We start from the raw sequence: 15,611 nt of genomic DNA on the forward strand, positions 1-15,611 counted from the left end.
AAAACACAGATGTACAGAGTGATGAAAGTAGGTACATTCAAGTTTGGAAATTAAAAAAAAAAAAATTGAGAAAAGATGGATAAAGCTCAGAGAGATCTGTTTTAAAAAAAAAAAATACTGAGGGAAAAAACTGCTATCTCAGATTGAGATACCATTAACTTACTATTTTATTTATTTATTTGGAATTTCAGAAGCAATATAATGGGCTTTTATGTTATCAAAGGCAAAAAATTAAAAGTCAGGACTATATAAATCTAAGCACTCTCAATAAAAATATCACAGTGCTGATAAACTCACATGGCCTAATATACCATTATACCTTTTTTATAGCCACTTTAAAATACGTGTCACGGGAAGAACTCTAATGGATAAGTAGCTTTGTTTTGATAGCCGTACATCTAATTTGTAAGGAAAATTCTACTATTTCTAACATATTTTCATTTGCATTGCAAGTTAGTTTCAAAAGCAGTTTATGAATATATTTTGCATTTGCTAAGCTGTATAATAAACCATTCAGTTGCTGACCTCTAGGACACTGTCAATCTAAAATAAACAATGCAGATAAAAATGTACAAAGGACATATGGTTAATAAAACGTAAAATCTAGACAGTAAAATATTTAAAACGTGGGTCAGAATTAAGTGTACTTGGGGACCAAAATCAAATACTGTTCTCTTGAATTTGAGCTGCTTGGTGCCTCAGTTTTCCTGCTCATAACAGACAGAGTAATAATTGTGATACTCCCTTTCAAATGGCTTTCATTTGTATTTCTCTGCTCACTAGACATGCTGAGCATTTTCCCCACATACTTAATATGTCAGAAAGAGCACAGTCTTTGAATTCTGGCTCGACTGTTAACCTAGTATTTTGATTTGGGCTTTACATAACTCACTTGTCAAATATGAACAACGTTACCTTCCACTTTAATTTTGGCAAACTGGAAGTACTCAATAAAAATACCAACTCTTCCCTGCCCTCCCTCATTTGATTATGTTATGTTCATCTATCTGTTGTGTATCAATTTGCCTGTGTTCTTTATGTAAGTGATAATAACCTGGCACAGAAACTATTTTCACTTCAATCTTAGTTATTTCTTTCATCGTACAAAAGTTTTAAACAGCCAAATCTGCCAACATATGTGTGCTTTCTTGCATCATTTTAAAACTTAGGAAAATTACCACCTCTCCAAATATCTGATGATCAGATCTATTTTTAACTTTTAGAAAATAAATATTTAACTCCTCAATCCATCTGGAGTTTGATGACATAAGATGTGGCTTTATATCAATTTTCCCCCTAAATGCTCATCTGTTGTTCTTATCCTATTTTTAAGATTCCTATTTCGTCATACACTAAATTGTTTTGTATTTAATTGGGGCAACTTCTGGGCTTTCATTTTATTCTACTGATTTTATTTTTAATTTATGAAATACACTCTTCTGTTTTATAAGTAATTTATTCATATGACTTTTCTTTTTTCACTTTTCTTCTTCCCATTTCTGTTCCTTTTATAATATTATAATATAATCTAGAACTCCCAAACCAGAATTAAATTACATTGCCTATTACCATTTTGGTTTTGTTCTTAAAGTGTGTCTTACTAGAGAATGGACTTGAGGAAATGGGGAGGGGGAAGGGTAAGCTATGACAAAGTGAGAGAGTGGCATGGACATATATACACTACCAAACGTAAAATAGATAGCTAGTGGGAAGCAGCCGCATGGCACAGGGATATCTGCTCGGTGCTTTGTGACCACCTAGAGGGGTGGGATAGGGAGGGTGGGAGGGAGGGAGATGCAAGAGGGAAGAGATATGGGAACATATGTATATGTATAACTGATTCACTTTGTTATAAAGCGGAAACTAACACACCATTGTAAAGCAATTATACTCCAATGAAGATGTTAAAAGAAACAAAAAAATGTGTCTTAGAGCCAATAATTCTCTCTATCCTGAGAAAACCAAGATACACACACAAGTAACATAATAATGTTATTTATAGGGGTGCAAGATTAGAAATAATGTGTCAAACAACAGAATTAACACATTCATACAAAGGAAAATAGCCAGTCTTGTAAAATATTAAATATTTAGAAAAGTATTTCATGTCAGGAAGAAATTTCATAATATATTAGAAAAAAATGTCAGTTATAAAACTGCAAACACGTGAATAAATATTTTTTAAATAGAAGAACATATATCAAAATGTTAACACATGATTCTCCGTGCATATGAAATATCAGTGATTTCTGTCTTCTTGGCATTTTTCAAAATGTCTGCCATGAACACTTCATTACTTTTAATAATATTAAAATGGTTTTTAAAATATAAGAAAATGTTATTAAGTTAGCATTGGGTAGCTATAAGATTGAAATGATAATGAATTTGCAAGTGCTTGAAAACAAAAAACTACCAAAAGCAAGATGCTATATTATCTTATGGTTTACCAACAGGAAACAGATTTAATATAGATTTATTCATGTATATCTTCTCTATGATATTTAGACTCTAAAACAGAAGGAAAATGGGACAACTTGGGAGCATATTGATTCTAGTTGCCACCATCCTTAGAGTTGCACTGGCAAATGGTGACCTATTTTTTTCCTTTCCATATTCTAAACAAAGACAGACTCCTCAAAAGAAGCCCAAAGTCCTTTAATTTAACTCTTTGCTCGATAAAGGATAAAGCATACTGCTTTCTTTACTGCTACCAAACTGGGTATCCAACTAGTATTTCCTCATGCCCACTACACAGAGAGAGCCATTCATGAAAGTCTTTGGGAAACAAGGCTAAGACTATTTCAAACCATATAAAGTAAATGAAATAAGTACGTAGATAAATAAACACTCTACTTGAAACGATCATTTTATACAATTAGAAATCTGAAAAGGAAAAGAAAGTAGATACTGGGACAAAGTTCAAAGAACAAAAAGAATCACATACGCCTTTATGGGTTGAGAATTAGGAAAAGTGAATAGTTGCATAATCAGTAGCACCTTTCAAATAATGCTCAACTAGATAACAGCAATCGAATTCTCCAAAACAGGATTTACCTTGGAGAAAGAAACCCTATTAATATGCTGGATGTAATATGAAAAAATAGTCTTAAAGGAAAAGGATCACCAATGCCTTTGCCATGAAAAGTGGTTTTTCAGCTATGCAACATAGTAAATGTATACAATTAGTATAACTGGTCAAGGTAAGGGTCTCCCAATAAATAATCTCCTAATAAAATACTAGCTTCATAGGCTGAAACTATATGTCACTTTGAAATGACTACAATACAACATGTTAAGAACTATCAGCAAGCATACCAGACTGGTAAGGCCCCACCCTGTTCCAGTTATTTCCACTGGCAAGGCTAGTCGGCTCCTACAGTCCTTTAGGGGAGCCATTCAAATGCTACCTCTTCTTCCAGAACAATCGCAGAAGAATACTGAGAAAGTAAAGTGACCAATCCTCCTGTAGCACGTTTCTCACATGTTCTCTAGTCTTTAGAAACAGAGACAACTCCCCCAGTGACTAGGATCTAAAATTTGGTAGGATAGTTTCAAACTTCTAACTGGCACCCCCCTTATATAGTGTCAAGCCTGCACTGTCTTAGGAAATAGTGTTATTGAAAATATATACTGTATATGAGATGCTTTCATCAAAAGTAGGTTTTAAATTAGCAACCAAAAATTCTAAAATTAAGAGAGGCTGACAGGATTATTTTTTTTCCATCATTATTATTTGCTTCAAGTTTTACATGACTGTTTTCCTCCAATTTGGGATTATTTAATGAAATCAAGAAGTAAGTCAGCCAGGTCTTACCTAACACTATTATGTAACACTCAACATCGAAAGACAGAAAGTATACAAAAGTAAACGCTAACTAAAAACATTATAAAGCAAATTCTAGAAATGATCTGCCAAATACCATCTTTATTTTCTCTCTGTAATTAATTGCTTACCTAGTTTTATTAAGAATTCTTGTTCCAAGTCGTGTACCTGCCTGATGGATTCTTCCAGAGAATTACAGAGTTTGATCTTTGGTCTTAGCAGTTCTAATGTGTCACTGATCATGTAATCTATGTCAATAGGAAATGGATGGTCTTTTGTCCAAACCTCCAAACTTTTCTTCCACCAAACATAACGCTGATAACAAATGAAAAATAAATTTAGCTATAAGAAATTAATAACAAAATATTTAAAATAATCTGTATCGTGACATCACCTAGTTATAACAACTAAAGAGTTAGTTGTACAAGACACCTACCATTTTTATTAATGGTCAACAGCAATGATTCTAGCACATTTATTTCCCTCCATATATATAGTTCCTAACCCATCTGGTGACTTTAATTTAAATATATTTTTTATTGTAACTGTCATAATCTTTTTTTAAAGGCAAGGAAAAATTATAAATAAATAAAACAGCAAATAAATTTTCAGGTACTGAAACCAGGCAGAAACTCCACTCCCAAATCCCAAATAGGGCTTAAATATTTAATTTTACAAAAACAACCAAATTCAAGGCAACGGTTTTGATAAATTATAATTATTTTCTCTATACTACCTGCTTTGATTTTTTTTAAAGAGTCAAAGTATCTAAAGATAGGGTTTTTGAATATATAAAAATCAGTAATCAACAAGCATTTATTGAACATCTACTGTGTATATGGCACCATTTAGATATTTTCCCTCGTCTCCTAGCTTGGCTCCTTCATTCTATTTTGTACTTGTAATTCTCAAATTTAACTAAAAAGCACAACCCATGAATTTACTTGTATATAAACAGGTATTCCTCTGGGTGTTTAATCTTCCTGTCCAGTTTCTTCTAGGTCTTTGCTACTCAAAGTGTGGGAACTCAGAGCTTATTAGACATACAGAATCTGAGACGTCCCCTACCCTAGGCCAACTGAATCACAGTGTGCATCTTAACAATATAGCCAGGTGATGTGTGTACACACTGAAGTTTAGAAGCACTGCTGCAAGTGAGCCTTTCTATCTGCCTTCCAATATGTAACTGGACACTGTGTTACAGGCAGCACACACTGACTGCATCTCCCAGGCCTCACTCACTTCTTACTCCCGTGCCCTAAGTATATCCCTGCTACACATTCCTGCTATTAATCAATGTGGAAAATACTTTTGTCTCTTTCTACTCCTGAATATTTCTGAGTGGCTCTTTTCTCTCTGCCACTGATGTTAGAGTGAGTGCAAATAATAACACTCTTCTGAAAGGGATCCTGCTTTGGACACTGATAGTGATCACTGATATCCTGCAGCAAAACTTTGGTTTTAAATACAGGCAGTCTCCAACTTAAGGCATTTCTTACATGGAACAGAGAATCTGAGTCTCAAATCTTCAACACACCTTTCCCATTTTTGGCTCATCAATTCAGAGAACAAGAAAGTAACAAGTTACCCTCTAATGCAAAGATAAAGTAATAGGAGAAAGTTACAAACAGCTCTTCCCCAAGAGTAGTTACCCCCACTTAACATCAGCTACTATGTGGATGTATTTTTGACACCTCAAATTTGTAGTTTTAAATTTATTTTCTTTGTCAATGGGTAAACAAAAACAACATAACAGATTAGATAGAAAGGAATGATCAAATAGAACTGAATGGTACCATTGGTACTTTACTTCAGTAACATCTGGAGAATTCGATAGTGAGCTATTCCCCCAATCAGTACTTATAACATTGTATTTGATGGGAAATAATGATTAGGTTCCAGACAACCAAGCTACAGCTAACTTTTGGAACATGAACTGTATAGAAGCTGTTGAACTGTCTCTGTATTTGTATCTGAATTTAATTTATACTGTACTTGCTCTAAATCACCAGTTTACATAAGTAACTTAAGATATGGAAAGCACAACCCAAGAGTTTAGCAATAAATGAACAAATATTTCTTTCAATGTTAATGATGGGTTTTTTTTTTAATTTAGAAACAAGAATTTTAGATATAAAACCAGAACACAGATGAGTGAGAATATTATCAAATGCATAAATATTACAAGTAATTTGATTCATGAATTACGTACCAAATACAAAATAATCCATACTATACCAAATTTATAAACTTATTAAACTTACTAAACCAAACTTATTAAACTTACTAAACCAAATTTATAAAAGCACCAAAATAATTCCCAAAATTAATGATCAATCATCAATTATAAAACTTAAAATGTAATCAGAATGTTTATGATAGAATTCATCATATATATATTTTTTAAATTTTTCTTTCTTTTTTTTGGCCATGCCGTGCGGCATGCAGGATCTTAGTTCCCTGACCAGGGATCGAACCTGTGCCCCCTGCAGGAAGCACAGAGTCTTAACCACTGGACCGCCAGGGAAATCCCCATCATATTATTTTAAAACGTCTAAAGCTAAGCATACTTGCAAGAAGAATAAATCTCACCTAACTATGAATATACCTTATACATCATATATGAATGCTACAGGGTTTCTTCTCTAATATTTTTATAACACAAGCAATGCATTAAATGATGCCAACTGCTTATCTCAATTTACATACCTGAAAATACACAAGGAAGCAATCGAGTTTTCGTTTACTAGAACCTCTGTCAAAGTACTGGCCACAGGTATCCAAAATAGTGCACACTAGTCTAATCCTGAAAAGGTGCTCGGGAGGGTCCAGTGAACTTGGAGAGCCATCAGGGTTAACACCAAATGAAGTAAAAGAATAAAGAGTTCTAAAAATAACAGCGGATTCCACCATTCGGTAATTATAAAGTTCCCCTAAGAACTTGGCACTGCTGATACGTCTCTGATTAAATTTAGGTTGATTAACCTAAAGGGGGAAGAAAAAAAAAAGCAGATTTCCATTAAAGAATAGCAATGTGTTTGAGAAGAGGTAAAATTCCCCTATGTCACTTGACAACATCACTCACTGAACAGAGAATAAATAATGGGTTCTTTTCTAATCGGTAGTCACTTCTGGGTGTCCTTTATCTCTCTCTACGAAATGTCTACCTTTAAAATGTTTTAATAAAAAGAACATGTTAAGTATTAAATTTAATATTAAGCTATTGTTAAATGAATTAATAGTTTATGAAACAGTTAAAATGTAATTCTCCCTATCAGCCCTCTGTAACTTATTTTCTCTGAAATCCATGAATTAAAGAAACAAAAAGCATATAGAAAGAGGGAAATTCTTACAGAAATTCTTACCAAATGATTACCAATTCTCCTAATTAATAAATTTATGAATTCCTATAACGTGAATGCCAATAGTAACCAGGAAATAATAAAAATTTACTGTACTCTTCTAAAATAAGCTTAACTGGACTTGAAGAAAAGGCAAAAAATACTTCAGCATTAGCCTGAGAGAAGACTAGGAAATCTAACACAACAGGGTTTATTAAGAAATCATTATCTTCAAAAAAGTAATAGTAAATGACACCATATGGGGAAAAGAGGGTTTTCAAATCCTTATAATAGGACTTAAAGGCTGTCTAAATTGTCCACAGATTCCAATTTGCTGCAGGTCTTTGTTACCTCCATTCCTAATCGAATATCTTCTAAAACTCCATCCACAACATGGATTCCAACATCCTCCTGGTAGAGCACTAGTCCTGCTAAGAGGTTGGCTACACAATGAATGCTGTTATATTTCACATTCCAGATGTTTATCATACAACAAATCACATAGTCTTTCACTTCTTGGTCCTGCCAAGGCAACTTTCGCATCTGTCTCAAAACCTAAATGAAGAGAATTTTGTTTAAATTACTAAGATAAGCACTAAGTAGTCCAAAATACCCTATAATACAAATATTTTATTATGATTGTACAGTCACAGAACTTTTGAAATGGAAAATACTCTAGAGATTCTCTACCAGCCTCTTCAACTTTAGAGATAGGAAAAATAAGATTTTTCTAATTATTGGTAAAATTTATTCACATTTTCCCTTTATCTTTCCATAACGCCCTTAAATTTCCTAGAGTTTCCAGGACTTCAATCAAGCTAACAGTATACACTCATACTCAGGTCACTGAAAGAAATACCCAAGATTTAACAAAAATAATGTTTTCTTTTGTGTATCATTTGATGTAAATAACCTCAGACACTTCTTTTTATAAATGAAAAATTTCCAATAAGGAAATAAACCCAAGGTCAACTGGTTAAAAGATCCCTTAAGATGGAGGACACAGGACTTCCCTGGTGGTCCAGTGGTTAAGACTGCCTTCCAGTGCATGGGGTACAGGTTCGATCACTGGACAGGGAGCTAAGATCCCACATGCCTCGAGGCCAAAAAACCAAAACATAAAACAGAAGCAATATTGTAACAAATTCAATAAAGACTTAAAAAAAAATGGTCCACATCAAAAAAATCTTAAAAAAAAAAAAAAGATGGAGGACACAACATCAAGACTGACATCATACAGTTTCCTTGCATGTAAAGGGGGGATGATAGGCACTTACTCCATAAGTCTGGTCTAAGGGTTAGACAAGTTAAAGTGCGTGAAGTACGTAGGAATGTGTCTGGTGCATTACAAGCACCCCATAAAAGTTAGCTATTACTTTCAAAATCTCTACTGGTAATGAGATAATCAGCAGAGCTCTAGTCATCATCAAGTTCTTTCCATTTTTATTCTGAAAGAAAATGGATACTGTAGGCAGTATGTAAAGTAGTCCTTTCATCTCTACTCTATATCCACAATCTACCTTTCAAGCACTAAATATGTTCTCATATCAGCTTCAATGGAAATGTTAATGTCATCTCAAATGCATAAGCATTCCATACTTTACAAACTTTTAGCCAATTCTAAAACAGCTTTCAAATCCTGTTGTCTTAAACAACTACTGTCCCTGGATCCCTGAAGGTGGCTTCAATTTTCAAAGTTGCGCTCATTCGTCATCACCTTCTACCCTGCCCACCCATGACACATGTATTATTCCATGCCTCTCATCCTCCCCATAGGTTTCCTCTGTCCAGAAGTTAATTTGCTTCAATTTTTTTTCCTGAAAAGAAAAAAGTTCCATACCATGTTGTTTCAACTTGTAGAGTTGACCAAAAAATGTTTACTCAACATGTCTCACTTAAAAGTGAAGGTTCTAACAAGGTAACTACAATAATTAAGGTAACAGGTCGGTGGTTCTTAACCTTTTCTGGAAATTGACCCCTGCTGAGAATCTAAAGAAAGCTACAGACCCTCTTCCGGAAAAATACAGACAGGCCCAGAGATTCAATATCATTAAATTCCAGAGGATCATGGGCCTCTTAAAGCCTACTTAAGGTTAAGAACCCCTGTAGTGAAAGCAAAATATTTAAAGGCAAATTCATTACAGAACATCAGAGACAAAGTAATAGTTTCAAAAATACACACAGCATCAACATCAAATTTAGAAGAATTACCATTTTAATTAGAATAAGAAGTTACTATCATAAAAGGAAAATAAAACATATGTCCCATACATTATGTATCATCGTATGAATTCCTTCTTATGATGACTTGTATGGAATCAATCATAATGGAACTTGGGATTTAATCCTACCTCTCCTAAACTCCACTGCTGGGACTTTAACAATTCTGCTTCAATTTCTCCATCTACAAAATGTGAATAATGCAAACTACTTACATTTCCTATCTATACTTTGTGGGGCACTGAAGCAACTGATAAACAAGCTGATCTAGGAAAACTGAAATATATGTCCCTGACCTAAAACAATTTGGTGCAGGGCTAGAAGGAAAGTGCACTGCAATCAGTACTATTATCATCAGGACGAAAAAGAATTAATTTGGTTGAATGTTATATAAGCTTAGCACTACCACAAATCTCAAGTTGACTACTGTTCTATGATTTCATTAAGATTTACCTTCTCAGTGGTAACCTTGGAGAGATCCTTGTACAAAAGTTTCCGGACATATTCCTGGAGAGGAGGACGTTTCTTTTTCACTGTTTTTTCAGCTGGAGGTGGGTTGCAGTAGTAATATGCATTCTCCACCATTGTGACATATCTTGCATCGAGATGCATCGCTTGTTTCTTTCTCATCATTTGTTCCTAAAATAAAAAGTCTAGTCAAAATACTTTCATTCTAAGGTTTCTATCTTCCTAACTAAAGTTCTACTCTCAGTGATAAGATTTCAAGATAAAGGGCTAGAAAAGGGAAAAAACAATTACTAGGTATTTCTAAGAGCATGCAAGCATACTAATTGTTATATCACTAATCATGTTTTTAAAACAAATTAGCCCATAACTGCTTGGTCTTATGCCTTGTCCAATAAAATACTCAAGAGAACTCTGCTACAAATATAACTTGACTTATAACTCTGCCAAACTATATGAACTCTACGTAAAACAAGGCTTATATACTAGTGACTGAAATTAAGGACCCACAATATAAATAAAGGGGTGAATGCCTCTGGCTGTTCCACGCACAACAGCTGAGAATAACCTTATTCTGAGAGCTTGTGCCATCCAATGTTGTACTAGGTAAATCTGACGTGTCTCTACAGACAAGGAAACTAAAAGCCCCCAGTTTCACAAATTGTCCAGAGCCCTCAGCATCAGCTCCAGGAGGTGATTAAAAGCAGTCAATCATCATCTACTTCAGGATCCTCAACCTCAGCACCACAGACGTTTTGGACTGGATAGTTCTTTGTCTGGGTGTGTTGGGGGAGGGTGTTCTGTGCAGCAACCTTCACCTCTACCCACCAGATGCCAGTTGAGAACCACAGACTGATCAGCTGAAGATCTTCAAACAGTACTCCTAGTTCTAAAAACAGCACCACACTAAGGATTAAGATTACTGAATTTATTCAGCCATTTAACATTTTACTTGGCACTTACTATGTGCCAGGCACTACGCTAGGTACTGGAAGTCACCAGTGAACAAGACGGACATGGCTCCTACCTTCATGAAGCCTAAGAGTCGGCGTAGGAAGACAGAATAAACAAGCCAACAAATAAACTAGCAACCTTTTAAATACTAATTGTGAATAGTGTTATGAAGGAAAATAACAAGGCCCTAAGATGGAGAGTAGTGAGAGCCCACTTTAGTCAGGGTGGGATAGGGACAGCCTCTCTGCAAAAGTGACATTTGAGTTGTGCTCTGAAGGACGACAAAAGGTTGAGAAGAGACACAGAGAGAGCACCTGAGGCAGACGCAACAGCAAGACGAGAGGCAATGAGGAGAGAAGGATCTGTTACAGGAACTACATGAAGGCCAGCGTGGCGCCAGCATGGAATGGCGTGAGATCAGTTCTAAGGAGCGAGGAGAGGCTCGGTGAGACCAGATTCTGCAGACCGACCATAGTAACAATGCTGGATTTGAAGCCTGTAGAGGGAAAGCACTGAAGAGCTTCAAGCAGGTGTCTGGACTGGGGTGGCAGGTGGTGGCGGGTGGAGGCAAGACTTCAGGCTTTGGAAAGAAGGCTGTGTCTGCAAGCTCAGGGAGGGCAGGGGCTGCTGTATGTTCACTGATGTAAACCCAGCATCTAAAACAGTGCCTGGCCTAGCACATGGGAGGCTTGCAATTAATGTTTACTAATATACAAAGTAATGAATGAATTTTTTAAAACACATTCAAATCTTTCCCATGGTCTGCCTTTCTATACACGTAAAACCATTGTATACTGGGGGAAATTCTGCTCTTTCATAAGTTCAATTATGGGTATACCAAGTTTCACAATTGTTTCTCTTGTCTATGAATCTGCTAAAGTATACACGTTGTAGCCTAGCTCCTCTCCTGACATCTATTTTATAATTTGTAAATGCTTATTAAATGTTGACTCTTCCAGACAGAGAGAACAGTTCCGTGTTTAACAGAGCTAGAGATAATGACCTCACCCTGTAAGTTCTTTGAACAAAACATAACGCAACGCTTAACTTTTCATTTGTACATACATAACAGTTTTAAATCAAGACTAGTTTCAACCTGTTATGTAGACCACTTTAGAACCTTCTCCCCCAACACACATAGCAAACTACTTTCTTTTTTCTTTTTTGATGTGGACCAATTTTAAAGTCTTTATTGAATTTGTTACAATGTTGCTTCTGTTTTATGTTTTGGTTGCTTTTGGTCTCGAGGGATATGGGATCTTAGCTCCCCCACCAGGGATGGAACCCACACCCCCTGCATATGAAGGAGAAGTCTTAAGCACTGGACCACCCGGGGAAGTCCCCACACCAAACTACTTTTAACATCAGCCAAGAATAATTTTAAACGCAAACCAGTTAAAAGGTTATGTGTGTTCCCAAACAAATACGGGTACATTTTAGATCATCCCGCAAGCATTCGCGCTTCAGACCAAACCCTCCTCCTCCTCCCTCCTCCTCCTCCCTCATCTCTGTGACTGGCACCATCACCCGCTCAGATGCTCATGTTGGAATATGGGGTCTTATCTGAGGGCGCTTTCCCTTCCTCGTCCCTAGTATCTCACCATCACATCTCATCAGTTCTGCTTCCTAAAATTCTTCATACAGCCAGTTATTATTCCCCACTCCCCCATCCTTACCATCTCTTCATTGTTTTCCCCGTAGGTTTTGAAAACAGCTGTTTCACTGTTCTGTCTACCTCTGGCCTCAGCCACCTCAGTTATCTCCTCCACACCGACCTTCCTAAAACCATAAATCTGATCATACCTATCCTCCCTGCCTAACATCCTTCAATAATTACTCTCTACCACTGGGGGAAAACCCTTGTTCCTTAGCACAGTGCTCACACTCGGGGCTGTGCCTACGTCTCCAGTCTTACCTGCAGCCTCTTGACTCAGTGTATCTCTCTTCTCTGCCTTTGAGACTCAGGTGAGTCTCTAAAATAAACACCATTTTTTCCAGGAAACCTTTCCTGACACACCAAGACTAGATTAAGCGCCTCTTCTACCTATACATGTAATACCCTATGCTAACCCACAGTATTATATTGCATCCCCCTCCCTGTGTTCCAACTGTCCATCTGTCTGGGTTATTAGACTGCAAATTCCATGAGGGCAGGAACTATCTTTTTCACTTTTATATCCCAAAGGTCTGACAGAAGAGTCAGACTCAATAAACACTGGGAAGCTGTTAGGGAAGATCTCTCTTGACTCATTCAGTCTGGCTTAAGTACTCCCTCCATGAGCCCATAAAATCCTCTGCATACCTCTCTCTGTTAAAGCACTTAAAATGCTACACTGGAATTAGCACTAGATATGGACCACTTTGAGGATGGCAACTATGTTTCATTTCTTTGTACTAACCACCCCCAACCAGCCATAACATCCCTGCAGAACTGAGTTCAGTGCCTAACACATAGGAGGAGCCCCAAAAGCATTATATGATAAACAAGGCTCCTATCCAGAAAGCAAGACAATCAATGATAAAGGCTAGCTGCTTTCGCTACAAGAGGAGGAAAGATCCGCTGAGCGAAGAAAACCAGTCGGGCAGGAAGAACTCTGGTTTCCATCAATGGCATAAGTATCCACACCACCACAACTAGTAAACTTTCCCTAGCAAAAAGTAAACATAGAGGGTTCAATATTACAAATAAAATATAGACATTTTTAAAACCTAAGCTTTCTTGGCATCTCTATTACATTTTCATATGCAGTGTCTCATTTAGCCTTACCAGCTTGAGCCAAAGAGGAGGATTTTTTTCTGTGTTACAATAAAAATTTGAACTTGGAATGACTATTATATGAATAGGCCTAGAGAGAATGTGGAAATAAACTCCAGGTGATGGCCTTCACATTAATATTTTCGTTCACTAGAAATAAATTCCCATGTTTTTTTCATTTTAAATATTGCCAGAGAAGTATTCAAGCTTACAACTAGATTCTAAAAAAATAACACACCTAGAGAAAAAGACACAATCAACACATCCCTAAAAGCAACACTGATGTAATGACAGTCTATTCCTGGGGAGTCCTAAACCAGGGCTAACACTGACACCCTCCCCCACCGCACTCTCTCCCTTGCAAAGGCGGCAGTTGAATGCATGGGTATTACCAATAAGCATACTAACTTAATTGCTTAATAAACTTGATGGCCATGCTGGCATCCTAATTCACTTAAGAAATATCTTCTCCCCCCATGTTAATTTTTCAAGCTTATGTTTTCCAATTTAAAAAATTTAACCTTTATAATTTATGTGCTTATGGCACAGTAAAGATGTATCAAGAACATCCACAAAGAGGGCTCTAACACAATAGTATTTAGAGTACCTGCTCCTCTGCATCACTTGTAAAAAGTTACCTGCGGCTGAATTTAATCCCCCTTTACAATAGTGTGAACTCACTGGCAGTCAAATGAGAAAAATTCCTACAGCTCTCCAGGAACGGCTGGAGTTCTAGTTTAGGTAGAAGTGTTTAAATGGCAGAGCAAGATAAAAGGCACTGGTCAAAATTTTTAACTCCTGAGTAAATCAAGAACCTCAACCTCTTGCTAGGATCCTCAAGCCCTTACCAAAAGCACACTGGTCCTCAGGTGAGATTCTGGAGATCTGAAAAGAAATCTTCCACATGTTTCTAGTAGGGTACATGCCATTTCAATATGGTGATGGGAAAAGTCTGATAGAAGCATCTGTAAAAATAATAATGATGAAAAACCACAAAGACAACAATTCAATCCTATTAGAGAAAGAAAACATTATATACCTAATGTGTGCAACAAGTTTTAAAATGTCACTGTAAAAAGAAGAAAAGCTAAACACAATATTGTAAATCAACTAAAAAAAAAAAAAACCTAGTCTACTTTAGATGCCAAGCTTCATCACTGGGTATCTTTGTGTTAGGCCATAAAATTTTATCTAAAAACTTCAGGATATTTAATGTCATTCCTTTTAGATAGATATATGAAAACTAATTTATCAAAGCCCATTTTATATTTATCAGGAGATGCTATATATTTAAGCAAATGCCACATATATAGCTAATATTTTCTAAATAGCTTTTTGGTTTTGGTTTATATGACATTTACCTTTAAACTTCTGACAACAAAAGCCTTACTGTATGAAATTTACAAACACATTACCACATTTTACTATTTATCCCCCCAATATTTTTCTGTGCATATTTTCTAAGCCAAAAAAGTTTTACACATATCATTTAATAATTTGGTTTTTTTGGGCTAACATGAGTATTTTTCCACGTCTTTATTATCCTTCTATGGCATGATTTAAAGGGTGCATAGTACTTATAATATGAACTATACTAAAACTTAACTGATTCTTATTTATGGGACATCCAAATTGTTTACAATTTTTTGCTACTATAAACAATGGTGTGACAAACATTCTTGCAGATAAATTTGTGCACGTTTATGATTATTTCCTTAAAACAAATGTACAGAAATGAACCTGTGTCAAATAAATGTATATTCTTCCTATATACATCAGTAATTAATACAAAGAAATATACTAATATGTCTAAGTTGTTCATGGCATGATTCCTTTCAATGACAGTGTTGAAAAAACTTTCACAACCTCTCTTAAAATGCTGTCCAAAGTTCCCCAAATGTACTTCGTAGTCTCCTGAAATGCTCCAAGTAGGTTTAGGAGACTTAACCCCTTGAATATTTACAATGATTATTAATATTTTAAATACTCTTAAGAAATCATGCAGTAAAGAAACTTGTTTAACTCAGGGTTTTCCAAATGTATTTGAACCCAT

General features: G+C 35.8%; 1 protein-coding gene across 1 annotated transcript in view; it reads right to left on the bottom strand.

Annotated features, from left to right (window-relative positions):
* UPF2 (UPF2 regulator of nonsense mediated mRNA decay) overlaps positions 1 to 15,611 on the bottom strand; it is a 91,440-nt gene that overhangs the window by 19,490 nt on the left and 56,339 nt on the right. Inside the window, exons 11-15 of the mRNA XM_065871857.1 lie at positions 14,407 to 14,523; positions 9,838 to 10,023; positions 7,516 to 7,719; positions 6,533 to 6,808; positions 3,955 to 4,138 (exon numbers count right to left, since the gene is read on the bottom strand). Of these exons, the coding sequence (XP_065727929.1) occupies positions 3,955 to 4,138; positions 6,533 to 6,808; positions 7,516 to 7,719; positions 9,838 to 10,023; positions 14,407 to 14,523 (967 nt within the window). The remainder of the gene's footprint in view (positions 1 to 3,954; positions 4,139 to 6,532; positions 6,809 to 7,515; positions 7,720 to 9,837; positions 10,024 to 14,406; positions 14,524 to 15,611) is intronic.

This window comes from Phocoena phocoena, chromosome 2 (genome assembly GCF_963924675.1).
Source record: "Phocoena phocoena chromosome 2, mPhoPho1.1, whole genome shotgun sequence".
Lineage (NCBI taxonomy): Eukaryota > Metazoa > Chordata > Mammalia > Artiodactyla > Phocoenidae > Phocoena > Phocoena phocoena.